This window comes from Rhinatrema bivittatum, chromosome 4, assembly GCF_901001135.1.
Source record: "Rhinatrema bivittatum chromosome 4, aRhiBiv1.1, whole genome shotgun sequence".
NCBI lineage: Eukaryota > Metazoa > Chordata > Amphibia > Gymnophiona > Rhinatrematidae > Rhinatrema > Rhinatrema bivittatum.
Window position 1 is genome coordinate 238,431,366 of NC_042618.1, and position 27,483 is coordinate 238,458,848.

The 27,483-nt window shown below is 41.1% G+C and overlaps 1 protein-coding gene across 1 annotated transcript in view; it reads right to left on the reverse strand.

The window, feature by feature from the left end:
- The window catches only part of IQSEC3 (IQ motif and Sec7 domain 3), a 540,197-nt gene that overhangs the window by 153,445 nt on the left and 359,269 nt on the right, over positions 1–27,483 (reverse strand). The window contains exon 7 of the mRNA XM_029597483.1: positions 13,593–14,683. Coding sequence (XP_029453343.1) covers positions 13,593–14,683 — 1,091 coding nt within the window. The remainder of the gene's footprint in view (positions 1–13,592; positions 14,684–27,483) is intronic.

Consider the following 27,483-nt stretch of genomic DNA (forward strand, 5'->3'; position numbering starts at 1 on the left):
GGAAAATATGCAAACTATATTAAAAAAATGAAATGTGCTGCTCAGCATGTGCAAGCTGAGATGACATCATCCATCATTAGGACAGTAAAATGAATGATGCCGGCTCAGAAGTGCGTGCATTCTGTGCCTCTTGCCGTATACCGTGCAATAAATGAGCGAGAAAAAGGGAGTTTCTTATATCATCAATAATAAACTTGACAGACATGACCTAGAAATCAAGGACCGAACACAGGAAAAAAAAGACTGTTTATTACGAGAGACCAATTCCAAATGTTGTATTGTAATTCCTTTGTACCTAAGGCAGGCTATGAAACAGCAGCCTTTGCATAGCTCTTTGAAGGAATGGTAAGAAGGAAGAAAAGCAACAGAATGTCTGTCCCATTAAAATTTTGACACAGCAACTGCTAGGTTAAAAACTGAGAGTAAAAAAAATGCTGAATAAATATCTATAATTCAAGTTCAAAATTAAAATATTGATTTGCAATATTGATTTTCCCTTTTTTCCTCTATAGGTTTGCTTTTTTTTTTATTTTATTTTTCAGTCATCAAATAGGTTATCACTAATCCCTTTTAAACCCAAGAATTTTGTATTCTTTCTCTCTGTCTCAAGCTTTTCAGGGTATAAAAACTGTGGGCCATTTCTTTCCCATGTTAAGACTTTTTTTTTTTTTCCTTTTCGAACATGAGACATGGTAGATTTCTTTCATAAGAACCCCTGTGGGATTAAACAAAAATGCCCTTACAAGCAGAATGTTCTTAGAAGAGGAATTATTTCCAGAAGAAGCAACAAACACAGAAAACAATGCTCTTTGGCTTGGAATGCCTTTGTACTTAAATTGAATTTTTACAAGTGGAAGGGCTGGAATTCATTGTAGTGGCTTCTGTGCCTCTCGGCTGAAGGGGAGGGAATCTCTCCCAGTCATTATGAAACGGATGCTGTTGTAGATGGCATTTCTCTCAGAGATTTGTCGGGGATTTTTCCTGGTGGTCTTGCTTCACTGGTAGCATCCTCTTTGCTAAGAAACTGGAATTTATTTCCAACAGATTCTTGCTTTGGATGACTCAATTGTTTTGCATTATCGCTCCAGCCACCTGCCAGTACTGCCCCCGCGTTATCCAGGCAGTCTTTTAAAAAAAAAAAAAAAATGTAAAAATGCTGTGCAGGTTTCAGGAAAAGAATAAAACACCTTTTCTCTTCCCTTTGTGTGTCTTTCTCTTCAAGAACTCCAACTAGAGTTTTTAAAATGTTGACCATATGCTTGTATAGTCTCATACAGTTTCTGGGGGCCAGGGCAGCGGAATGCCTTTTTGGTTGGGGGGAGGGGGCAAGCCAGCAAAATTCCATTCCCTCTCTCTTTCCACTCTCTTTCCCCTCCCTCTCTTTTCTCCTACCTCCCATTCCCTCTTGCTGTCTTCCTCTACCCTTCTTTCCTCATCCCCTCTGACTCTCTCTTTCCCTGCCCCACCTCCCTTTCTCTCACCCTACCTAGGATCCCCCTTCCCCACTCATCAGGAGGAGAGTGGTGGTGCTTCGACCACATCCTCTCCTCCTCGTCTGTCGCCTGGCCCGACTGCTGCAGCTGTACAAATGCATTTCAAAGCAGTCGGGCCCAGAGCTGCAGAGGTAGAGGATATTAGCTGATGCACCACAACTCTCCTTTTCCTGCAGTTGAAAAGCTGCTTCCTGCTGACCCGGCCTCTGATCTCCCGCAGAGATTTTGCAGGAAGGGCCAGATTTTCCTGGCGCCATGGCCCCTGTGGCCCACCCCTTTCGGGCACCTATGGTTAGGGCCTTTCTCTCTTCTTTTCTAGTTATTTTATTATCCCTGTTTGATTTTCTTCTCATGAATTCCATGCAAGGTTTGTCAGAATATGTGTGCCTTTTCTCTCTTAGCTGCATTGCTACATGTGTCCTTCTGTATCCCTTTCAAACTTTTGTTTTCTTCTGCATTGATCATTGAAAGACATGAATATAGAATATGGTTGCAATGTATTTGCTCCTCTGTCTCTGCTTTTTGCATGTCTGACACTCGTGGCGCAGGGAGAAAGAAAGGAGATCAGTCAGCCACTCAATAACTCTGTCTGACACCTAAAGAAATAGCGGTTAACAAATAAAAAACAAACAAAACAAATTATTTGTGTGTATATATACACACAGTAAGGTGATATGTTTTTATTGAACTAAATACACTTCATGACTAGCTTTCAAGAGCAAATTCTCTTCTTCCACTCAGAATTCAAATAAGTAAAATATGATATTAGCATGAAATATAAAATAGAGCGGCTGCCATAAGCGAATCATAAAAGGCATTCCGATGATAGGGTAGAGGGAGGGGTGAGAGGGGTTTGATGGGTGATCACAAGTCAGCAGGTATTTCTTTAGAAAGTTCTATTTCATTATTAACTTCGGTTATGACTGATACAACGCAATCTGTCCATGCTATGGATTCTTTAATTTCCTCTCATAGTTCCCAAATCGCCAATTTGGATCAACGGGTGGAGAAGCTCCAAACAACTCAGATTGGGGTTGGTTCAATCTGATGTAATAAATGCCAAAAAAGATGAAAAATTTGGAGAATTCTCTCAGAGCTTTAAATCTGAGAGTGTTTCGTTTTCCTCATGTTAAATGAATACCTCCTCGTGGCCCGTTTAAGAAATATCTTCAGGAAGTATTGCAAATTGTCACTGATGTACTTCCACCTATTTCTCGGATATATTATACTTCCCGTGAGAGGAAATCTAATACTTCTCCGGAAAATCCTAGCCCAGCTACTGCCATTGCAGATCTCTCTGCCTTCCTGGAAACCTCTGGAGATGATCAGGTGGAATACCGTGGAACGTTATTTGTTGCCTTTGTTTTTCCATCCGATCAAGGTTTAGCTTTGAAACCTTTTCTACGTAACAGGGATAAGTTATATTATGGCCAGAAACTGTGGATTTATCCTGTCATCACCAGGGCTACTCCACAGCATAGGAAGGGATTTTTAGCAATGTGTCAAGAGGCTCATCAGTTGGGTGCTCAGATTATAATTTGCTACCCTTGTAAAACACCAGAAAAAGGGACCATATCACCCCCATTCTCCAGCACCTACATTGGCTACCTATCAAATACAGAATTCACTTCAAAACCATTATGATGATTCACAAGGCCCTACATAACATCGCTCCTCTCAATTTAACTTTTCAACTTCAGCTTCACACCTCCAAGAGACCGACAAGAAGTGCGTACAGAAATATGCTACGCGCCCAGCCAGCAAAATCCTCCCTGAGGAAACGCGCACTATCCACAGCTGGCCCCATACTCTGGAACTCGCTCCCTCTAGACCTTCGCCTCGAACCGTGCCACATTACTTTCAAAAAGAAACTAAAGACTTGGTTTTTTGCACAAGCTTTCCCAGGAATCTAAAAGCCGGAAGAAAATAATATCAGCCTGGTCTCTGACCCAACTCACCTTATGTACATTGTTTACTGTATATTGTATATTTAGTTACCTCTATTTAGCTATTTATGCTTAATCTCTGTATCCTTTGCCAAGTTCCGCTGCCCCCCCATATTATCTGTTATCTTGTTATCTTGTTGCAATGTAAACTGCCCTCTGAGGCGTCAGTTTGAGTTCCTTGTAAACCGGTGTGATATGTATATTATACAGGAACATCGGTATATAAAAACTAAAAATAAATAAATAAAATAAATAAATGCATAGTTTTGTATAATATTGATAGATATGTCTTTTTTTTTTAGCCTTTCCAACTCAGGTTTTTCCTTGATTTGCATTTGCCATCTGATATCACTAGCTAACTTGGTTATGGCTGGAATACTTTTGTTACCCCGTTGTCTGCTCATTTATTACTTTTTATTTTTTGCCACTATTTTTTGTGCTTTATCCCCCTTGGTTTCCCCATTTTCCTTGTACATGAGTCTAAGGGGGTCATTTTCTATGCGGATCGCACGCGATAAGGGACGTTTCACACGCGAAAAGTCCCTTATCGCGTGCGATGCCAAGATGGGGGCGGAGTCGGGGCGACATCAGCCCCGGAAGAGAAGGAGTCGGGGCGGCACCGGGGCTGAAGCGCGTGAAGACTTCGCTGACAGCGAAAGGTACGCTTCTTTTTCGCTGCCAGTTTCGCGCCAAATAACTACACCTTTTATGGTGTAGTTATTTGGTGCGACGCCAGCAGCGATCGCACCGCGGAGGTGCGATCGCTGCCGGCTATCGCAGGACCGCCCCCCCCCCCCATTTCGCCCCCCGTTACCGCCGAATTCACTATGCATTGTGGCATTAGAAAATCCAGCCCTAAGGGGGTTTGTTTCCCTTTACTCTTCTTTTTTTTATTATTATTCTATATGACTCTGCATTTCATTGACATGTTGTTTTGCTGTCTTATATTGTTATAACTTAATAAAAATAAATATAAAAAAAGAACTCAACAGGCAGTATAATTCTATGGCTCATAATGTGATAGGAAACCTAGATCTTTGCCCTACATCTCGGTTTTTTAGTCTTCCCACTTTATCCTGCCTGCAGGCAACTGCACTATTCACTGTAGCTGTGCTGCTTTGCCCTACTCTGGATTAGAGATGGCCTGAGAGAGTCAAGGCCTTGGTGTCCTCTGGAAACCTCCCTTCCAAAGAGAAGAGGCTGCTATGTGTGCCGGGTCCATGCAGCAGATTAACGGAAGCTGATGAATTGTCTGGGCCTGAATGGCCAAAAAGAGAATACACACACATACATGCTCTCTCAGATGCTATTTGATCACACACACTCATACGCTTTCACAGGCTGGGCTACGTGGCTGAAAAAAAGGCCGCTGTGAGCTGGGCCACATAGCCAAAGGAGGTTGCTGCTGTTGGCGGAGCTGCACTGCCATTCTTTTGTTTGTAGGGCCACATGGCCAAAAGAAGCTGTTGCATTGGTGAGTTATTAGTGGGGTCACCTGGCTGATGTCTGCACCCTGTATGTTCTATAGAGAAAGAGAAAATGAATGTGTGTGAGTGAGTGCATGAGAGAGAACATGTGTGTATGTGAGCAAATACCGTAGCTTCTCAGAGGCCATATGTATGAGACAGAGCATGTGTGTGTTTGTTTGTGTGTGTGTTTGTGTGTGTGTGTGTGTGTGTGTGTGTGTGAGAGAGAGACAGAGCATATATGTATGTGTATTTGTATGTGAGAGAGCATATAGGTTAGAGAAAGAGGGAGAGGGCATGTTTGTGAGGATGTGTAAGTAAGCAAAGGCATGTGTGTAGGAGAGCGTGTTTATGTGAGAGAGAAAGAGGGAAAAGAAAGTATTTAATACTCCCTCCCCAACTAATCCACAACAATCTCATGGTGACTGAAAATCAAAAGTTCTCAGGTATGCAGAGTGGGGGATTTTTTTTTAACCTTATTAGCTTTAATTACTGGGTGTTATTTGATGTGTCTTCTGTTTTGAAATATTTTATTTACATATTTATTTGATTTAAATTCCACTTTTATTGATGTTTGGACATTTCAAACAGTTTGTATATGAACTTTTAATTATTGGATATTCTTTTCAATCTACTGTTTTGAAGTTCATTTTATGAGTCTGGCTTTAATATGATATTTTATATTTCATGATTTGATTATCTGATGTTTTATTTGGAATGGTAATGTTTTTGTTTATTCATTTTTGCACAACATGTAGAGTCTGGCTTCTTATGGTTTCCAATTCAGTTTTTGCCTGCACATATCTGTTTATATTTTATGGTCTCTTTATTCTGTGTTTAGTGAGATTTGTTTGTTTTCTGCTTGTGTGATTAAGGTGAGGTATTCTGCTACCTTGTAGTTTCTGTGTAGAGGTCTATACAGAATCTCAGCTTATTCTAGTTTCCTAATAGGAGATGCATTGGTGATTTAGGACATGATCTAATATTTGCAGGTTGTTACTGTTTGGGTGCTGGCAGTTAGTGTTGTTATGGTATGAGAGGTTTACTATATTGTAATTATAATTCACTTTTTTCAGAAGATTCATTATCAATTTGTTCTCAGCATCAAAGACAACACTATTTTTAAATATCTACAATGTTATAATCCAAAGGCTGTATGTATGTAAGTGGCTGTGTGCTGTGCTCTGCCTGAGCCTCTCAGCCAGCTGTGAGCACACATTAAGAAGAGATCAGTGAAGGGTGTAGATGATTGATGCATTCATAATATTTCCATAACATTTGAAAAAAATAAGCAATGCGTGCCCACAATTAAGGGAATACATGCATCTATGCAGATTATGCTCCATCATTCTTATTATGTTTTAAATTGATTCATGAGTGCCTCACTTATCATTGATGGATCTATTGGCTCTGTAGATCTATTGGTAGATTGTTCATTGTCACTGTCCTGGAAATGCTAAAATAGAAGGAGCAGAGGAACGAGAAAGAGGAGGCAGGTTTGGGGGCAGTGGTGGCAAATGTGGATAAGATACAGCTATGTTCTTGTACTTTTGAATGTATCATCTGCAATCAATATCTTGGATCACAACATTCTCTTATTTCGGTTGTGAGAGTGTGGCATACCTGGTATTCTTTTGTCCTGATTTGAATCATACTCTGCTGACCATATTTGCAGGTTAGAATTAGCCAGCAACACTCTCGATGGTCTGCTGTTTCCTCTGGAGTCCCATAAGAACTGGCTCTTTTTGTTTTAAATATCTATCTTGCACCTATTTGCAATATTATTTCTGGCCTTTGTGAGGACTGCAGAGTTTTTGCAGATGATATTCAGTTTTTCTTCCGTGTGTGCAATCTACTTGGATTGATACTGTAGAACTGATTTAGATTTGTATTTCTACAATAAAACAATGGCAGTTCCACAATAAGTTGCCTTCCTGCAGCTATTAGAGCTGAAAGTGATCTTTCTCCGTTTAAGAAGCTCTTACAGACATATCTCTTTTCTCTAGCCTTCCCAGACTTATTGCTCGATCTTGTTAAGCTATGGGGCAGATTGTCAAAGGCTACGCGCGTAACATACGCGCGTAACCTGAGAAAATCTGCCCCTGCGCGCGCCAAGCCTATTTTGCATAAGGGATTTAGTTAGGGATGGGGGGTGGGTTAGATAGGGGAAGGGAGGGGAACGTGGGGGGAGACAGAAAAAAAGTTCCCTCCAAGGCCACTCCAATTTCAGAGCGGTCTTGGAGGGAACGGGGAAAGCCATCGGGGCTCCCCTTGGGCTCGGCGCTCACAAGGTGCACATGTGTGCACCTCCTTGTGCGTGCCGACCCCGGATTTTATAACGTGCGCACGGCAGCACGTGCATGTTATAAAATCGGGCATAGATTTGTTTACACCAGGTTGCGCGAACAAATCTACGCCCGAGCATAAGATTTAAAATCTGGCCCTATGTTTTTTGTTCCCCAAGAGTATATAGCAATGTTGCTTTTTAGTTGTTTTGGTAAGTTTGTTTTGTGTTGTGTAAGGTTTTATTATGCTTTACTGTGTATGTTGACTGCTATCCACTGAAATTGGTGGATCAGTGGAATAGAAATTGTGGAAAGAAAGAAAGAAAGAAAGAAAGAAAGAAATGTCAAAAAACAAATTTACAGTGATTAATAATCATCCTGATTGATGTTTCCCTACTTCTTCGACCATTGAGAATATTGTCTTTCCAATCCAAACCATGATTTAAAAGCTTAGGTATGTGAATCAACTCAAATTTGTCTTTTCAATACCATATTATTTCTGTTGTGAAGGCTAGGTTCTTCAAGCGATGAGTTCTTCAGGAATTGAAAAACCTTTAGGAGCCTTTTGATTTTCGTATTGTCATTCAGGCTCCCATTTTGCTTTATTGATGATTATTGTAATGCTATATATGTTCATCAACCTGGCTCTACCACAAGGGCCTTACAACTATTATAAAATGTTATAGTAGGGCTGATCTTAGGGAAAAGACTAAGTGACCATATTTCACCTGTGTTGCTTGATTTGCTTTGGCCGAAAGTACAGAATCGTATTAAGTATAAAATCATTTTGTTAGGCCACAAATTTTTGAAGTTGGACACTCTGTTATGGGCTATTGTGCTCTTTTAAATTTACAACTCTACATGGTCTCTAAGATCATCTCAATGTGGTCTTTTGGATGTTCCATCTGTGAAATCAGCACATCTAGCAGAGACTCGAGAATGTGCTTTTTCGGTGGCAGCTTCAGTCATTTGGAACTCGCTACCTGTGGCTTTAAGGTTAATGGACTGCACTAAAATATAAAAAAAAAATGCTCAAGTCTTTTTTTTTTTTTTTAGCAGAAAGAGGTTGAAGAAGTGTATTGACTGCTGGCTTTAATTTTAGCAGTTTGTGATTGTTAATTTCCAACACTTTAGTTATTTAGTTTTCACAGTTTGGTAGTTTCATAGGTATTTTTTTTACAGGAAGTATTACGGCATTCAGTGTATTTTATTTGCTTATGGGAGTTGTTAATTATTTGTTGTACTGGTATATATATTTTTCAATATGTATGTATTTTGTAAATAACTTAGAGCTTAAATAAATTAATATGTATGCAAATAAGGGGAGGTCAGGTATACACCCCCTCCCGGTCTGAGGAAAAGTTGGTATTCCAGGGAGGGACTGGGGAGGGGATGAAAGAGTAGGTGGTTTTAACAAGTATACTATATGCATATTTTCAAAGGTAAAATGCAGGTGTATTTTCCCTTTGAAAATTTGGATAAAGTACATGCATTTAAATCACATGCATAGTTTGCCCTTACATGTGCTGCTTGAAAATATTTCCCCTATATCTATCTATCTATCTATCTATCTATCTATATATATTTATTTTTATTTACGATTTTTATATACCGATGTTCATTTCAAAAAGAGATATCACATCGGTTTACAATAAGGTACAATCGGTAATTCACTATCCCCTAAAAGGGCTTACAATCTAAAATTTTTGTACCTCAGGCTGAGGTATATATATATATATATATAACTATCTATATATATATATATATATATATATATATATATATATATATATATATATATATATGGTAGTCTTTGCATTCACTAGAGGGAATGCTCTTATATTTTTATTATAATTTTAAATTACATTTCTCAAATACACCAACTATGATGGGGCAGCCAACTCCAGACCTCAAGGGCCACAAAAAGGCCTGATTTTCAGTGCATTCACAATGAATATGCATAAGATGGATTTGAATACAATAACAATGCAGGCAAATCTATCTCATGCATATTCATTGTGAATAGCCTGAAAACCAGGCTTGTTTGTGGTGCTTGAGGACTGGAGTTGGTCACCCCTGAACTATGGTAGTTTGGGGGAAAGAAGGGCTGTACAAAATCTAGAGAACCAAAGTGAAATATAAATATTTTCTATTAGAAAGAAGGGAAAGGGCAATATTTATGTATTATTATTTATTAAAACATTTATAGGCTGCCTTATCAAACATCAAAATACCAGCAGGCTTTGATAACATACCAAGCTATAGCATTTTCCATAGGACAAGCAGCTTATATGACACTATAGACATCAAACCACTCAGGTTTTCAGGATGTCCCTAATGAATATGCATACATTAGATTTGCATGCAAACTGCTTCCATTCTCTGAAAATCTATCTCATGCATATTCATTGGTAATATCCTAAGTATCAAAGCAAACTGGTGCCCACAGGACAGAAGGTTGCCCATCCTTTCCTAAAAGGAATTTCAAAAAAACGCGCCTTCACAGACAGGCTAGTGAATACCTACAACGGACTTCCAGTGAAGATATTAGGAGCCCAAGCAGTAGCAAAATAAAAACATTCTTTGGATAAATGAAAAGGGGCCTTAGTGACAAAGCAAACGAAAGAAGATATCAGAGGTCAAGTAGGGTCTAAGGCAGCATTGTTGGCAGGTAGACAGAGTGATAGACCAAGAAATTATTACCTGCCTGCCCCTTCTGGTTCTGTTTCCAAAAAGACTGATCTTCACGGCTAAAATATTTTTCCTTACTTTCACATCTGTTGTGTGTGCCGGTCGTGGCAGGCCTGCGGCCAGACCCTCTTACCAAGTGTGCCTGCTCCAGCGCCTGGTTCAGCTTCCCTTGTGGCCAGGGGCAGTCTCCTCCTACTCCGGGCCGCTCCCCGTGTTCCCAGCTCCGCAGTGGAAATTCCAGCTCCGCGGCAGGCCTCCCCGCGTAGTCCGCGGGAAGACGCCGCCATCTCATGCCACTCCCTTCCCTAGGCACGCACGCGCATATCTGGCCTCCTTTTAAAGGGGCTGCAGCAGGAATCCAACCCACGGCCCCGGATGAGACATCACTGGGTCCCGGTATATAAGGCCGGGCCCAGTCAGTGTTTCCTTGCCTTGGCAACAGGTCTCCATGCTATTCGTGTGCTTAGTTGCTTCTCCGTGTGATACCTCCATGTTCCTGGTTCCTGATTCCTCCCTGTTCCTGTTCCTGATCCTGGTATCTGTTCCTGCTCCGGTGTTCCGTGTCTACCCTGCTTGTTGCTACTGACTGACTCCTGGACTTGACTACTGCTTTGCCTGACCACGCTACTGATTGTCTCCTGGATCTGACCACTGCATCGCCTGACCATGCTCCTGATTGTCTCCTGGATCTGACCACTGCTTTGCCTGTCCACACTACCAATTGTCTCCTGGATCTGACCACTGCTTCACCTGTCCACGCTACTGATTGTCTTCTGAATCTGACCATTGCTTTGCCTGACCACGCTACTGATTGTCTCCTGGACCTGAACCTTGCTTTGCCTGACTACTCTACGGACTGACCTCTGGTTTGACCCTTGCCTTGCTCGACTATCCTCTCTCTGACCCACGCTTGTCTTGCCACTCTTCCTTGCCTGCCGCCTGCCATGACTTCAGCCTGCTTGACGACGCTCCTTTCAAACTCATTCCGGACTTGGCCTTTCAGGCTATGGCCTGTTCTTACTCGGGTGCCCCCTGTGTGCCTTCAGTTCCCTTTGCCACCGGGTCTCCGGGACTCTGCTTCATCCAAATCAGACCATCAACTCCTACCGCTGCTGACCCCTGGCTGACCTCCTTGCTGTCCCTCAGAAGACCTCAGACGGAGGCCCACCTAAGTCCAGCCAGCCCCGGTACCCAAGGACTCAACTTGTGGGGAACGAGGGCTGGTATTGGCGAAGCTCCAGCCGGCCTCCGTCAGTCAGCCAGCTCCACCTGCCGACAGTGGGGACTCATAGGGCTTGCCCTGCGGGTAGCATCAACCCCACCTCAGCCCAAGGGTCTACCTCCTGCGCAACAACATCTATGTTTTTGAAATTTTTTTTCATTCAAAATGCAATATTTTGTTTAAAGAATATAAATTTGAAAGAGTAGTGATCCATGGCCATGTGGTGCTTAGAACAGTGAGCCTGCAGTTAATAGGAGTTGGCGCAGTTTCTTCAGAAAGCTAGAAGCACAGCAAAGTGTGCATATGTAGGTTCAGGGCCATCACAAGGGGTGGGCAAGAAGGGCAATCACCTTGGGCACCATTGGGGGGGAGGGGGCACTGCGCTATTCTTTCGAGTCAGTCCGTGAGTCTGTGAGCATGCAAGCCCAAACGGAAAGGGGACGCCAAAACCAGGCCTTGTCTGGGGTGCTATTTTGTCCATCTGCTATATTGCAGAGTCTGCTTATTAGCTCACTAAAAACTAAAATTTATTCCAGCAGCCTAAGACTTGACTTTTTCTGTCAGTTGACTGCAGAAGGGAGGTAATTAACGCTTGGATTTTTTTCTTTAGTTCTGTTTTATTCTGTTGTGGTTTTGTACTAACCACAGGCAGTTTGTGATTCCTCAGGGAATGGTAAATGAAGATCAGAACTGATTTATTAAAATGGATTAGACTTCCTGGACTCTGCACAGGTTTAATCGAAGGGTGTGTGTATGCGGCTCTTCCAGAGAATGTGTCACAAACCATCCAGTGTATCTACTGCTCTATTCATTGCATCAGTTGGGCTTATCACGGACCTGTACTTTGGGAAACACATTTACATTTTCTGCCTTCACAAACTGGGCAGGAAAGAAATGTAAGGAAAATGAGAAAAAATGTCAAAGAAAATAAAAATGTTCATTCAATTAAAAAATGTGCACAAAAAAGATAAGTCACTCTCAACTGGCATTATATTAGGAGAAAACTCAATTCTAGTGTTGCAGGCAGCTGAACAAATGATCTCCTGCTCTGACAGTGTGTTACAAAACTAGTTCTCTGAGGTGCTCGGAGAAAGCAGAAGAGTTATGCAAATCCTATCAACGTCATGCATTCTGCTATACCAGGATAGGCCCTGATCTATCTCTCCTTTCTTCAATCAAACAGCAAGGGCTCACAATATATGAATGAAAATCAGTTTGGGGATGTCAAAGATACAGTAGAATATGCAATGTTGAACTTTAAATGGAGGAGGATAAAATTGGCTTCTGATTCATCGCAACCGATCACTAAGGTTTTGCAAACCAGAGGATGGCAGGCTGAAGGGCTCAGCAAGTCTCTTTTCCCAAAACAGTTCTTGGTTTCAGTTTCCGCAAAAGACAGTGAATGTCCTAGCTCTAGCAAAGCTCTCAATTAGCAGCAATGCTGCCATAATCCTAGAATTCCATCATGCATTCTGCTTTCTGTCTGCCAAGAAGCTACTGGCTGCAGAGGTACAACACTTTTATTAGCGTGTAATTCAATGCATCAAGAATTGTGAATTATTTTGACACCTCAGCATTGAAATCATGTGCAGTGCAAGGAATGCAATGACAGATATAGTCAACCACTTTCCGTAATCAAGCTAATACGTATCACAATGCCCCCAATGAAATGTTTAGCAGCCAGCAATCTGTTTCAGATATGAACAATGAACAATGGAACCAGCTGACTGACATGAGTGAGCACAGCTGAGTTAGTGTGCTGTCAGAGTGGGCCAAGATGTCACATAGCTGATCGCATTATAGTTTGGTGGAAGGTGAGGAGGGATTTTGCGCTGATTTTCGCATATTCAAATACCAAATAATGTTACCATCTTTTTTTAGCTCCCTTCTGAGAGACTAGAGACTGGTGGTACAATATGATAACTGCTTTAATTTAGTGAAGACCCATGTCGCCAAATGTGGTGATGAGATCATGGTCGATATTTCATAAGAGCTACTAAGAAAATGATATGAAGAGTCATATAACATCCTGCTATGAACCTCAGAGTAAAGCATATTAAAATAGTTGATTATGTGAATAAGTACCTCTTTCATCAATTCTATCATTCAACATAACATTTTGTTTCTTTTATTTCCTTTGAACTACTTTTTCTAGAAATGGCTTTGCTTTAAAGACAGGTCATTCTTTTTAACTGAAAGATTATTTTTTTACAAACTTAACAAAAGCTTACAAATGGACTGGTTTCATTAGTTTTCATTAATTCCTGTTATGCATAATGTTTTTTTTAATTTCAAAACTTACTTCTGGAAATGTTAAACCTTTTAATTCAAAGGGAAGTTCTAAGCAACCAAACAGTAACCTACCCACGGTGCATTTCTTTCCCTATTCTTTCTGACCATACACCAGACAGTAACTAAAGTGTCTCTGTTGAATGCATGCAAATCAATGAAGAAAGCAGGGAATTTCAAAGACAATTTCAGTCACTTACATGTTGAAGAGATTCAAGCCGATGCGGTACAGGCGTTTCCTCATGGTGTCTGTAGAGAGAGTTGGGGACTTGCAACTAGCTGGGTTCTCACAGTGGTATCTTGGAAGGCTCAGAATCATGGCTTGTAGGGCTTCCTTGGATGATACCTCAGATGCTGATTTGGCCGAAGTAGAGGTACTGCTGCTGCTCAGCTGCTCTGAGTTGTCTGCTGTTTCTGACTCCACACTTTTGCTCTGGCCTGCTTCATTATTGGCATCAACCTGAATTTTCTGCACCATCATCTGTCCTTGTTCCATCAGCCCTCCTGCCAAACCATTGGTGTTAACATTCACTTCTGTGAAAGTGTGACTATTTTGAATGATTCTCGTCTCAGGCAACCCTTCCAAATTATTTGAAAATTCCTTGTCCTTCTCATCTCCATCCACTATGTTTTCTACAGGTTTTGCATCCTGAGAGAGCATAGCTTGGGCACTGCTAAGGCAGTTTGCCATGGATACAGAGGTAGATGATGAAACAGAGATATTCTTGTTGTCAATCTGAACAGTAACATCTCTGAAAGCCATCATGAGGGTACTACTGCTTTTGGGCAGGGCATCCTGCAGACCTTCCTCAGTAACTTGATCTTGAAGCTCAGCTTTGTTTAACTCTGGATTCTGCTGCATTGAGCTGGCACTAAAGGTCTCGCGGATCTGGTAGGAACTTCCATCCTGGAGAGAACACATGGTCTTCAAGCTCCATGTGCTGAGGGCATCATCAATGGATTTGGCAAGAGACTGGACTTGTTCTGTAAACGAGTCCTCCAGTTCTGTGAGTGCCCCACTGAAAGTGACTGGCAAAGAAGGAGACCTCACCAAGGGAATGCCAACAAAGTTGTAACCCTCCATCAGGGCTTTCTCAGTAGAAAAACTTTCAGAGTTCTGGACACGTATTTTCCGCAGGGATATTCGCCTGGGCATACGGCTCTCAAGAAGAGAATTCCGGATCTTTTCAAAGTTTTTGCTGAGTTGGTATTGGCGGAAAGCTGTCTGGATGGTGCAGGCTGCCCTACGAGAGACTAGATGGCCTCCATATTTGTGCTCTAGCATTTCAATCTGAAACATAGAAATGAAATTAGTTAATAGATGACTATTTTCCAAATTCTTAAACATGGATTAGGAAAAAATGAAAACAAATGGGGAAGACATGAACCTAATCTTATCAAATCGTCTTCACAAAAATATTCTACAGTGGCTAAGGGTGGACTCAAACAGTGTGAAATGTTTCACAATAATTCCAGTTATGGTCATTCCAACAGTATAAGGGATAGCTTTTCCATAAGCCACCAAACAAAATGCACACGTACTGTTCAGCCCACACAAAACAACTTGATCTTTTACTGTCTCCACAGTGTGTGTGGGATGATTGGGTGGTTATGTAAATAAATAAGTACAAATGTTCTTTTTAAAAAGTAAATGTACATGTGTAGTTTTCCCCCAACCAATTGCACCCATCGAATGTATCTAATAATTGCAGCTAATGTTTGCTTTTAGCCAGCTGAAACTCCATTTATGCGAATTTGGTCATTCTACCCATGCAACCCCTGATCTTACCCACAAGTTCCCACCTAAGTGGTTGAATATTTACCCCTAAATGTCTAGACACCTGAGCCCCATCAATGCCAGTTGAGACTCTAGCGGAAGCCTCACCCAGCAATGCTTATGCAAACTAAGATTTCAGCAGTGTAAGCTCTTTTGCACCTACACATGCACTGATTAGGGAGAGATGATTTGTATATCTCTGCTTTTGGATGGCAACAAAGTGCATACACGAAAGAAAATTAAAATCTGTTTGAAATGCAAATGAAATAATCAAGTGCTAATCTCTCTGGCAGTAATAAGCAATTGTCTTGCTGGAGGGCCTATTGACAAGGTAATTATTGCTTTTAGAAATTTTAAACAATTTTGGAAAACATAATTTTGAACTCTGTTTTAGTTCTGCTAAATTGATACTTTATCAGAGACTTATTTTATCTGTCAGATAATGTCTGGTGGACTTCAGTGCTTCCTAACTGGCAAAAACATTCCATTTTCAGACTTTTATATATATATATTTATTTGTTTATAAGCCCAGGATAACCTAGCTCATAAAGCCTTGCCTGATTGAGATCTCTGGCAATTAATGACACAGACAAAAAAAAAAGTGAAGTAATAAATGGTATAGCGAGAACAAAGGGTTCAGACTTGCCAATATTTCTGAAATGCAGTCATTTGATTAAATAAATTAAAAGGCTATATTCAAGGTTTTCAGTGCAGCTTAGGTTTTTGTTTCTGTTTCACATCTATAGGAAAACACAGCATGAAATCACATCATGTCATAGACATGACTTCATGACAGTGATTGTCCTGTAAAAAAAGAATACAGTCCTCCAAGAAACTACAGAAATTGACCAGTATCTGCATTCTCTTAAAGTCGGTAATACCACAAAGAGGATATGTCAAATTTCCTTTAGGAGGAGCCCAGTGTTGCTAATGGGACCATGATGGTAGCTTCCAAACTCTTTACTTCAAATGATCACAGGCTGGGAAAGAGCCTTGCTTGCTCACATTTATGGACGTGCACAAGGAGGACTTCAAGGAAGGCACATTGTTCCCATCACACTTGGCATCAGTTATGCAGCTAAAAACTCAACAAAAGTTCTTGAGTGCAGCTTTAATGATTCCATGCTCTTGCCACATCACTGCCCTCTACAAAAAGTGAAAAACAGCTAGAAATCAATAATGGAGTCTCATATTATCGCCCTCATGCTGACTGCCTGAATACAACATTTTCTTTTTATTTGAGAGAAAGGGCAAGCGTGATTGGTCTTATTGTAATAATAATAATAATAAAAAAAAAAAAAAAATTTGGAATCACAAGTAATCTCCTACTTGTAACTGCTCTTCCCAATGGAACAATCCCGCAGAAATACCAAAGAAAGAGGGAAAGTTATTTTAGGAAACAATTATTTGCCTGCTTTGCTGCTGAGGAATGTTTGAAATTGGCAACCCCAATGCACAGTGGAGTAAAAGAATTGTTTGTAGGCAAGAAGGAGGAGGTTGGAGATTCTTTGGCCTCCTCTTAAAGATAAACGCCATGCAATTTGGAAGTGCAATGCAACTGCTAAGTACAGGGCTGGCGTGACCCACTGCACCCTTGCACAGGGCAGCAGCTAAAAGGGAGCAGCTGAGACTGCCCATTGAGTTCAAGCGGTACAGATCATGGCTTGGCTTATCTCTTCACTCCCCGCTGCACCCCTCTCTGGAATGGCACTTAACCCAGAATCAACTTCCTGTGCTGTGAGGGTCCAGTTTCACAATTATAAGGCACAAGATCTGTGTAATCCACCAGACCGGACCCACCTAGCGCAGGAAGTTGACACTGGGTTAAGCATCACTCCTTCTGCTGAGCAAGGAGGACTGGGAGGCAGGCAGGCTGCACTGGGGATTGCAGGGCAGAAAAGATCAGGGGGAACTGGGGAAGGGGATGTGTGAGAGCTTTGGGTGGGAGGAATGTGGGGAAAGCTTCCAGGGGAAGGAGGAGTTTGTGGGGAGATCCTTTTAGAGGTGAGATGGGGATATGGGGAGAGCCTTCCAGGGGTGCAAGGGAGATGTGAGGAGAGCTTTCTGAGATTAGAAACAGGGACAGATGTAGGATTTTGCCGCCCCTTGGCACGTTTGATACTTTCAAACCCACTCCCACCCCCACCTCCCACCTCCTGTAAGGGGTTTGTTACAGGGTAGCAGAGGGCTGCTCTTTGCTGAATGAGATCCAGCAGAGGTGGAAGGCAGAACATCTTAGCCAGCCTTCTGCCCCTAAATGTTTGCCACCCTAGACACAGGCCTAATGGGTGCCTATTGACAAATCCAGGACTAGTTGGAAAGGAGGTGTGGGAAGATCATTCTAGGGGTCAAGGAGAGGGAATGTGGGATGAGTATTCCAAAGATTAAGGAGAGCGAAGATTGAACTTGGACAGCAGAAAAGAGGACATGGGGATTAAAGAGAGGAAAAAAGCACCCAGGAAGGAAGGAAAGAGAGAAATAGAGGGCCAAGTTCTAGGGGAGTGGCACAGACAAATGGTATTCCATGCATTAAAAAACTTTGAAGGAAAACCAAATGAGTGCCTGCATGGTTTAACAGTGAGGTGAAAGAGGCAATTAAAACCAAAAAGGCATCATTCACAACATTGAAATCAGAACCAAATAAGGAAAATAGGGAAGAGATTAAGCACTGGCAAGTTAGATGTAAAAAAGTAATTAAGCAGGCTAAAATAGAATTTGAAAAGAATGTGGCCATAAAGGTGAAAGCAAGTAAAAAAATACAACTTTTTCAAATACATTTGAAGCAAAAAGCTTGTGAAGACTGCTAGATGACCAAGAACTAAAAGGGAGGTCAAGGAGGAAAAGGAAATTGCAGAAAAATTAAATTAATTCTTTGCTTTTGTCTATACTGAGAAGGATGTTGGGTCGTATACACACTGGAAATATTTTTTGATGGTGATGACTCTAAGCAACTAAACAAAATCAATGTAAAACTGGAGAATGTAATAAATGTAAACTGATAATGTATTTATTTATTTTATTTTATATCTTTTCGAATGACAATATTTAAAACTCCTAAACAAATAAATAAAATCAGATTGACAGGCTAAAGAATAATAAATCACCAGGACTGTATGGTATTCACCCCAGAGTTCTGAAGAAATTCAAATAGAAACTGCAGATTTGTTTCTGGTGATGTCACAGTTCTGCCTACTACACAGCCCCCTTCCCCCCCCCCCCCCCTCCTCCCGCATAGGTCATCAATGTACCTCGCTCACAGCTGCTCTAGTCCCCTCTTTGTTGATCCCTTGAGGCATCAACTCCAGCCTTACTTTACCCAACCTGTCTAATATCTTATTACATCTTCAAGTCACCTTGGCTCCTTGACCTACTTTCCTGCCTTGTGACCTTCCTTGGCCTCCTGCCTTGCCTTGTGGCCTTCCCAGCCTTCCTGCCTTGCTCTGTAGCCTTTCAGGCCTCATCACATGGTTCTGTGGCCTTCCAGGCCTCCCTGTCTTGTTCTGCAGCCTTCCAGGACTTCATACCTCACTCAGTGGCCTCCTGGGCCTCCCTGTCTTGTCTTGCTGAATTCAGGCCTTCTAGGCTTTGCCTAGCCTAGCCTTGTGCCAAGTTTGAGCCTTCCTGTTTATGTTAAGAACATAAGAAATTGCCATGCTGGATCCATCAAGCCCAGCATCCTGTTTCCAACAGAGGCCATACCAGGCCACCTGGCAATTACCCAAACACTAAAAAGATCCCATGCTACTGATGCAATTAATAGCTTGTTCTAGTCCTGTCCTTGTCCAGTCCTTGTCTAGTCTTGTCTTATCCAGTCCACTCCCTGTTTCCAGTCCAGTCCTTGTTTGCCTGTCTACAGTCCCTGCATTGTCTCCTTTCTTAGGCCTTATATCCAACCCCAGCCTTGCCCTTGGTTCCAGTCTGGTCTTCATTCCTGCCTGTGTCCAGCTCTTGCCTGCCCTCAGTACCAGCCTTGCCTCCAGCCCTGCCTGTATCCAGCTCCTGTCTGTACTCAGTACCAGTCTGTGCCATGTTCCAGCTAAGTCCTGCCAGCTACCAGGACCAAATGCTCAACCTGCATGGGAGGTGGCTAGTTCAGGCAGAAGAACTTGCTCTGCCCTGCCAGAAGTCCTGTACTGCACCTATAGGAATTTCCCAGCCCTAGCTGGACCTCCAGCCATGACAGGTGATTTGCAACCTATCATTTAAAACAGCCATAGTACCTGGAAGGTGGCCAATGTGACACCAGTTTTTAGTAAGGTCTCCAGAAGTGATTCAGGAAACTATAGACCAGTGAGTCTGACATCAGTGCCAGGCAAAACAGTAGAAGCTATTCTTAAAACCAAAGTTACTGACCACATAGATATGATTTACTAGGGAAGAGTCAACATGGTTTTTGCAAAGGGAAGTCTTGCCTTGCCAATTTACTAGATTTTTTTAAAGGTGTAAATAAACATGCAGATGAAAGTGAGCAGTTGATATAGAGTTTTAGGATTTTCAGAAGGCATTTAACAAATTTTCTTATGAAAGACTTCTCAGGAAATTGGGAGGTCATGGGATCAGAGGCAGTGCCTATTATGAATTGGTAACTGGATAAAAGACAGGAAACACAGGATAGGACTAAATGATGAGTTTTCCAAATGGAGACAAATGGAGTGCCCCAGAGGTCTGTATTGGGAACCATATTGTTTAGGATACTAATAAATGATCTGAAGAAAGGAACAACGAATGAGGTGAGCAAATTTGTAGACGACACAAAATTGATTTGAGTTGTTAAAACAGCAGAGGATTGAGAAGAACTGCTGAAGGACCTTGTGAGACCAGGAGACTGCAATGCAAAAAGACGGAATGTGGAACAAATCAAATAGTCCTTACATAAGCAGCTCACTGCTTCAACAGCAGGGGGGAATGAAGAAAAGAGGATTTACATTCAGACAACAACCAGCAAGGACAGAATTGCACAGTCTGGGTAAACAAATAAGCGCAGGAGTAGCTTGCTTATTGCGGCGGTTACTACCCCTAACAAATTAAGCATGTTACTTTACTTGGAAAGCATATACAGCGCAGCTCACTGCTTCAATGGCAAGGGGGGAATGAAGAAATAAGATTTACATCCAGACAACATCTAACAAGGCATTGATCTGAGCAGTATGAGTATACAAACATTGGGGTAACTTGCTCGATATGACGTTTTTTACTCTCAAACATTAAGCCTTATACTTCACTTTATGCAGCTCCAACACTGTTCTCTGCATCAATGGCGGGGGTGGAAGGAAATTAGAATAAAAAAGTTACCAATAAGGGCCTTAAACTCAGTGGTCAGAGTAACAGATAAGTATGAGAAAATAAGTATGAAAGCTTGCAGGGCAGACTGGATGGGCCTATTGGTCTTCTTCGGCCGATATTTCTATATATGTTTCTATATATTTCTATACTTCTTGAGAAAAAGCCTATCTTTTTTAATATATGAATACTCCACAGCTTCAGTGCAGATAATTAATTTTAAAAAGGTTAGTGTCCCCCGACATGGTCACAGTGTTTCGCCCCACAGGCTGCATCGGGAGGAACAACGAAATACCATTTACAAAGCTTAATAGCACGTTTTTTCTTTTCATATGCAGGAGTGTGTTACATGGTGACCGTGTCAGGGAACACCAACCTTTTTTAAATTCATTATCTGCAATGAAGTTGTGGAGCATTCATATATTATTAAGATAGACTTTTTCTCAAGAAGTTTGTAAGGACTATTTAATTTGTTCCATGCTCCGTCTTTTTGCATTGCATTATTTTTGAGTGTATGCCTTATCTCCATTATTTGTGAGACTAGGAGACTGGACATCTAAATGAGAAATGCAATTTAATATGGACAAGTGCAAAGTAATGCACATAGGGCAAAATAATCCCAACTATATGATGCTGGGTTCCATGTTAGGAATCACCACCCAGGAAAAGGACCTTGTAGACAATACCATAAAATCTTCCGCACTGTTTTGGCAGCAGTAAAAAAGACAAAGGAATTATTTGGAAAGGAAAAGAGAACAAAACTGGGAATATCATAATGCCTTTGTATAGTATCCATGGTGCAGCTGCATCCTGAGAATTGTGTGCAGTTCTGGTTGCCCCATCTCAAAAAAGACATAGCAGACATAGAAAAGGTACAGAGAAGGGTGACAAAAATGATTAAGCGGATGAAAAAACTCCCTTATGGAGAAAGGCTAAACAGATTAGGGCTCTTTTGTTTGGAAAAGAGATGACTGAGAAGGGATATGATTGAGATTCATAAAATCATGAGAGGGGTAGAATGGATAAATAGGGAATAGTTATTTACCTTTTCAAACAATACTAAGACTGAGGACATTCCATGAAACTAGCAACCAGCAGATTTAAACAAATTCTAGGAAGTATTTTTTCACTAAGCACATAATTAAACTATGGAATTTGTTTCCAGAGGATGTGGTCAAGGCAATTATCATGAAGGGGTTCAAAAAAGGATTGGACAAATTACTGAAGGAAAAGTTCATAAACAGTTATTAGCCAGGTAGACTTGGGAAAGCCAGTGCTTATCCCTGGGAGTGAGATACAAGAAATAGATCAACTACTGGAGACCTGCTGGGTTCTTGTGATCCAGACAGACCACTATCAGAGACAGGATGCTGCACTCGATGGACCTTGGTCTGACCCAACATTGCACTTAAGTTCTTAAGACTTAAGACTGGAGATGGAGGACAAGTTATAGGGAGAACTCAAGACTGAGGGAGAACGTACTCTGGCCAAGGGGGAATGTGTAGGAGAGAGGAATAAGGATACAGGGAGAGGGGGAGACTGGTTATTGATTAGAAGGAGAGGGAGAAAGGATCCATGATGGTGGGGGGTGGGAGGACAGAGGACCAGGGATGGGGCTGATAGAGAGAGGACTTTGGATTTGATGGGTAGAGGATCCAGGAAGATAATGTGGGGAGAGGAATGGAGGAGAGAGCATATGAAAAAGAAGGAAAGGGGGAGGAATTGGAAAAGGCAAGCAGACAGAAAGAATCTGAAGAGGAGAAAAGGAGGAAGAGAAAAGCAGAAGAGAACAGAAAGAGAAGGAAGAGAAAATATTAAAATATTCACTTTGAAGGAAAAGAGAAGGAAAGGAGAGAACTTAAACAGAAAAGAAAAAGAACACCAAAGAAAGAGAACAAAAAAATAACATAAACAAGTACAAAGCATTTAAAAAAGAGAGACGCTGAGCAGAAAATTAAAGCCAGAGACAGCAAAGATTGGAAAGCATTTTATTATCTTATAGAGAATATTAATAACATCAATTTAAAATATCATGGGACCCAGTTCAAAGACTCTGACCTCAACATTCACACAGAATTTAAATGTTGATAATGGCTGCATTTTGATGCCTGATTTAATATTTTTTTCTGATGCATATGAATTCTCTTGTGTACATGACATATTACCTACCAGCCCTGAGACTTTTTGAAGTTTGAAATGTTTTGCATTGACCAAACTTAGAGTGTGCTTTTAGGCATATTTTGAGAGTAGATTGCTACAATTTTTCATAGAGATAATCTAGGCAACAGTCCTCTCACCCGCAAATGAACTGCTTGATCACTGCTGGCACTACCGTGAGCGTGTATCCCAGGTTCATCCACCAGAAATCTGGCAACCTTACTCTAACCCCAACACAACTATAGTCAGTGTTCAGACACTCATAAATTTATTGTTGGTGAAAAAGAGAAGCCCATGAAGGGCTCCATTAGAATCTGTGATTGGGGGGGAGGGGGGCAGAATGAGAATTGTTTGACCGGGCAGCAAAAGAGGTAGCATCAGCCCTGGCTAAATGCAAACAGTAAATACAACTTTTCTGTATTTTTACTAGTGGATATGAGAGAGATGTAAAAATCTGGCATTGCATAAGACTCACAATGGTCATGGTAGATGCTCTGCTGGGAAAAGTGTGAGACAAACTCCTGAATCTCTCGTCTTCGTCTTCAGCATTTTCTCTCTCATTCCCATTAGTTTTACCCTTTCTCTGACCTTTGCTAAGAAGCTTGACCACTAGCTTGTGCTGAATTTGAGGCTTAACCCATGAATCATAGAGAGACTCTAGTAGCCACATTGGTCCTGGAGAAAACAGTAGTCTTTACAGTTAGTGGTACCATTTACTGGACCGATATAAGAATCATTCCTAGATGCAGTTGTACATTAATTTTTGAGAGCAGGTAGGTCTCTTGAATTATTCTTATGTTGGTCTATTAAAAGATACCACAACTTGCAAGGAATACAATAGAGAGAATGGAGAGAAGTACAGGATGTAGGATATGGAAGAGAGAAATTGTTTCCAAGGATAGAAACCAATAAATGATGTTTAACTTATTTAATGACAGCAGGATTACTGCAGGCAAAGCTACTCTTCATCTGGTGCCTCCAGCATATTTTCTATGCAATATGAAGGGTTCTGATATCTGTGAGTAACCCTTTTATTTCTAATGGACAAAGTCTTGGGTCTAGGTTCCAAATACATCCTAAATAGGCTCATCTGCATTGCAGCAAAAGGGTCAGGTTTCCTAATGAATATGCATGAGATAGATTTATATGCAAATCTATCTGATCCATATTCAATAGGGATAGTCTGAAAACCTGACCTATTTGTGGCCCTCAAGAATTGGAAGTGAATACCACTGCCTCCCAACTCTACACAGTGCTAAGTAATTCTCTAATGCAGTGTTTCCCAATCCTCTCCTGGAGGAACCCCTAACCAGTCGAGTTTTCAGGGTATCCATAATGAATATACATGAGATAGATTTGCATACCTTGGGACCCAAGGAATGCAAATCTATCTCATACATATTCATTGTAGCAATCCTGAAAAAGGGTATCTCCAGGAAAGGGAAAGGAAATGCTGCTGTACTGCAATAAATATAGACCTGCCTGGTACAAGCATTCTCCATCCACCAAATCACTAATCTAGTCAGTAAGGTGAGCACATTGAACTTTTTCTCATTTTTTTTTCTTAGGGGCAATTTCAATTTTTAACAACACTATTTGTAAGCAGCACACATTATAATATATTTGAGTGCATGTTATTTGCAAATAGAGCACACTAAAAGCTAATAGCCAGTCCCATACCCCTGCCAATTAAACTCAGCTCCTAAGCTTTTAAAAATGTCCCTTCCCCTGGGGTTGCCCTCCATACCTTCCATTCCTTTGGTACCACACTCTATCTTACCCAAGTCTGGGGTCCAAAGAGGACAGGAATGATCCCTAGCTGCTCCTGCTCCTCCAGTGCCATACTCCAAAATGACACCCAGCACCATTCTGAAGTACTGGTCAGCTGGTACCATTTTAGCATATAGCATCAGAAGGGCAGGAGAAACTGGGGATCACTCCTGCCCCTTGATCTCTGTGACTAGAGTTAGATAAACAAAGGGTTCCTGAGGGGGTGGGAGGGATGGAGGTCAAGAATGGAAGGGGTTAAGGAGGGAAGATGGCCGCCGAGGAGTGAGCAGCAAACGCTGAGCTCCGAGGTTTTCAATTCTCCTTTTGGTGTTTTCTCTATTTCCTGGAAATATTTTCTTCCTTTCTGTGGCATAATGCCACATACTAAACGAAAAGCCAAAATTAAGGAAGTTACCTCAACTCCGATCCAGTTAATTCGGTAACCTCGGATCGAAGAAGCCTTTGCTGGACTGTTGCAAACACTGCCAGGAGGAGGGGCCATTGGAGGCATCAGTGTGGAGCAGCCATTGTGCCTCCAGGCCATTGAAACATCTTTGAGCCCCGGCACACCAACAATGCCTGAAGCCCCGCTTAGGAAAGTGGAATCCCCCCTAGATATTTCTGCTCTGCTAGAAGGAAAATCGGCCATTCAGTTAAAGGAACCCCAGAGAGGTGGCGAGGTATTCACAATATCCTCGGAGAGCCCTGTGATATTGGGCTCCAGGGAGTTGCCAGCTGAAGAGACGCAGCGAGCCGGGGAAGGATCCTACCCCCTAAAGCCAGGAACGAGAGGAGAAGATCACATTCAAGTGGTATGTGGAACCCCCCCAATCTATCCCTTTCAAAGAAACCTTAGAGGAGATTTTAAAAGCAATTTTATCTATGGAGAATGCTATAGCCTCTTTGACAGTGACTGTAAAAGAAAGTATTGAAAAAAATCAATTCTTAGAGAAAAGAGTGGAAAAAAATGAATCACTAACTCTTAGTCTGGAAACTAAAGTTACTGAAATGGAGAAGATTCAGGGGAATTTAATAAAATCAGAGAATTTTCAAATGGTTAAAATGGAGAACTTGGAAACTTATATAAGGAGGAACAATATAAGACTATTGAATTTTCCTAAAATGCGATTGCTTAAATGTTATTTCCTTAAAATATTGAAATTGGAAGAAAAGGATTTACCATAAATTATTAAGTTGTATTATCTACCACAGTCAGATAAAGTTAAAGAGAAAGGATTAAGTGATCAGAAGGAAAAGATGGAGGCCTCCTTTGACTTGACGACTATCTTGGAAAAATCCAGTGACTTAGAAGTTGAAGAAAGAGCTACTTTATTTGTACAGCTGGATACAGCAATGGAGAGAGATCTCATCCTATCCTTAAATTGTTCTTTCGGAACCGAGAACAAAAGTTTTACGGACATCCTATTAAGAATTTTCCTGATATTACTAAGTTAACACAAATAAAAAGGAGGAAATTTCTGGAGATGAGAAGGGAGGTCCAAGATAGGGGGGGCAAAATATCTGCTTGGCTTTCCATGTCAGTGTTTCATAATTCATGATAATTCTAGATATTTGTTTAAAGAGCCAGATAATCTACGTACCTACTTGAACTCTCATTCTAATTAGTTGAGGGAAATTGGTATAGACTTAATGTGCAATGGTTAACTCCTAAGCATTTGTATTAATGTTAATATAGTATCTTTATGTATTCTGCTCCTAATCACATCTTCCCTCTCACATTTCTTAGTACAGAGACATGTATAGCATAGAGGGAGATAAAAAATGTATTCCTATTGTAATGAGGCTTCTATATAGTAGTTAACCTGTATATTCCGATATTGTGGTTCATGTCAAATTTCCAAACATTATTGTTTTGTGAATTTTTGTAAAATCTATAAATAGAAAATTAAAAAAAAAAGAATGGAAGGGGTTAAGTGGGGGGGGGGTTGGTTGGAAACAAAACTACAGAAAAACGAAATTAGTTTAATTCCATTTTCTGTCTAGGGAATTTTGTCATCATTTCAAATAACAGCACCTTCCTAATAGTCAGAGGTTTATTTGCTCACTTTTATAGCTTAGATCTGCTATATTGATATCTCTAAAGATTTGTATTAGCCACAGGCTCACTGTTTCACTTTTCAGTCCAGTACTTTTCAAAACCCATGTTTAAATTCCTAATTAATGAACTTATGGTATAGCATTTGCTGAAACAGGAAATCAAAAGCACTTTGTGCTTGCTTGGAGTTTCTTAGACAAGAGTTCAGCAGTTAGACAACATGGGTAGATTACAAAGAACCTATCATTTCCAAAATAATGCTCTCTAAACAGCAAATAAGAATTCATTCTAACATCTGAACAATCCTGAGAGGGAGGGTTGAAAATAAAAAAGCAGGGAGATGTAAGCTACTTTTGACATTAATTAGAATACGAGCATCTTTAGGAGATGAAAGGTAGAATTTTCTAACTTGTGAGGCTAAAGAAGACAGTTCCCTCCTAAAGCAGAAGTGTTGGCAAATCTGAATGAAATTTGCATAAACTACTCCAACTCTCACAGGTTTGAACATATAATTAAACAAAGTACAAAACAGACAGGATGCATGGAAAGATGGTTGAAATTAGCACATGTAAAGAACAGGATGAGAGCAAGAAATGGATTGCATTCCATCAGATTCAGATCTCTCAGAAAGCTTCCGTCCACTCTCACTTCACCAGAATAGGATCAAGTATTCAACTGGTCACTAATTAAATTAATTTTGTAATCTCAACTCAGCTTCTAGTACTAAAATCTAAGATAAAGCAGAGTTGCTTACCTATAAAAGGTGTTCTCTGAGGACAACAGGATGCCAGTCCTCACACATGAGTGACATCATCGGATGGAGTCCGGTACAGAACTTTGATCTCAAAGATCTTAAAGCTTTCAAACATGCCCCACCTAGCATGTGCAGCTGTAGTTATCATCCTGCCCCCTAGGCAGACTCCCTCGGTCCATGGTATAGCTAATACATGGAGAAACCAACTCCCAAGGGAGGCAGGTAGGTTTATTGAGGACTGGCATCCTGCTGTCCTCGGAGAAAACCTGTTACAGGTAAACAACTCTGCTTTCTTCA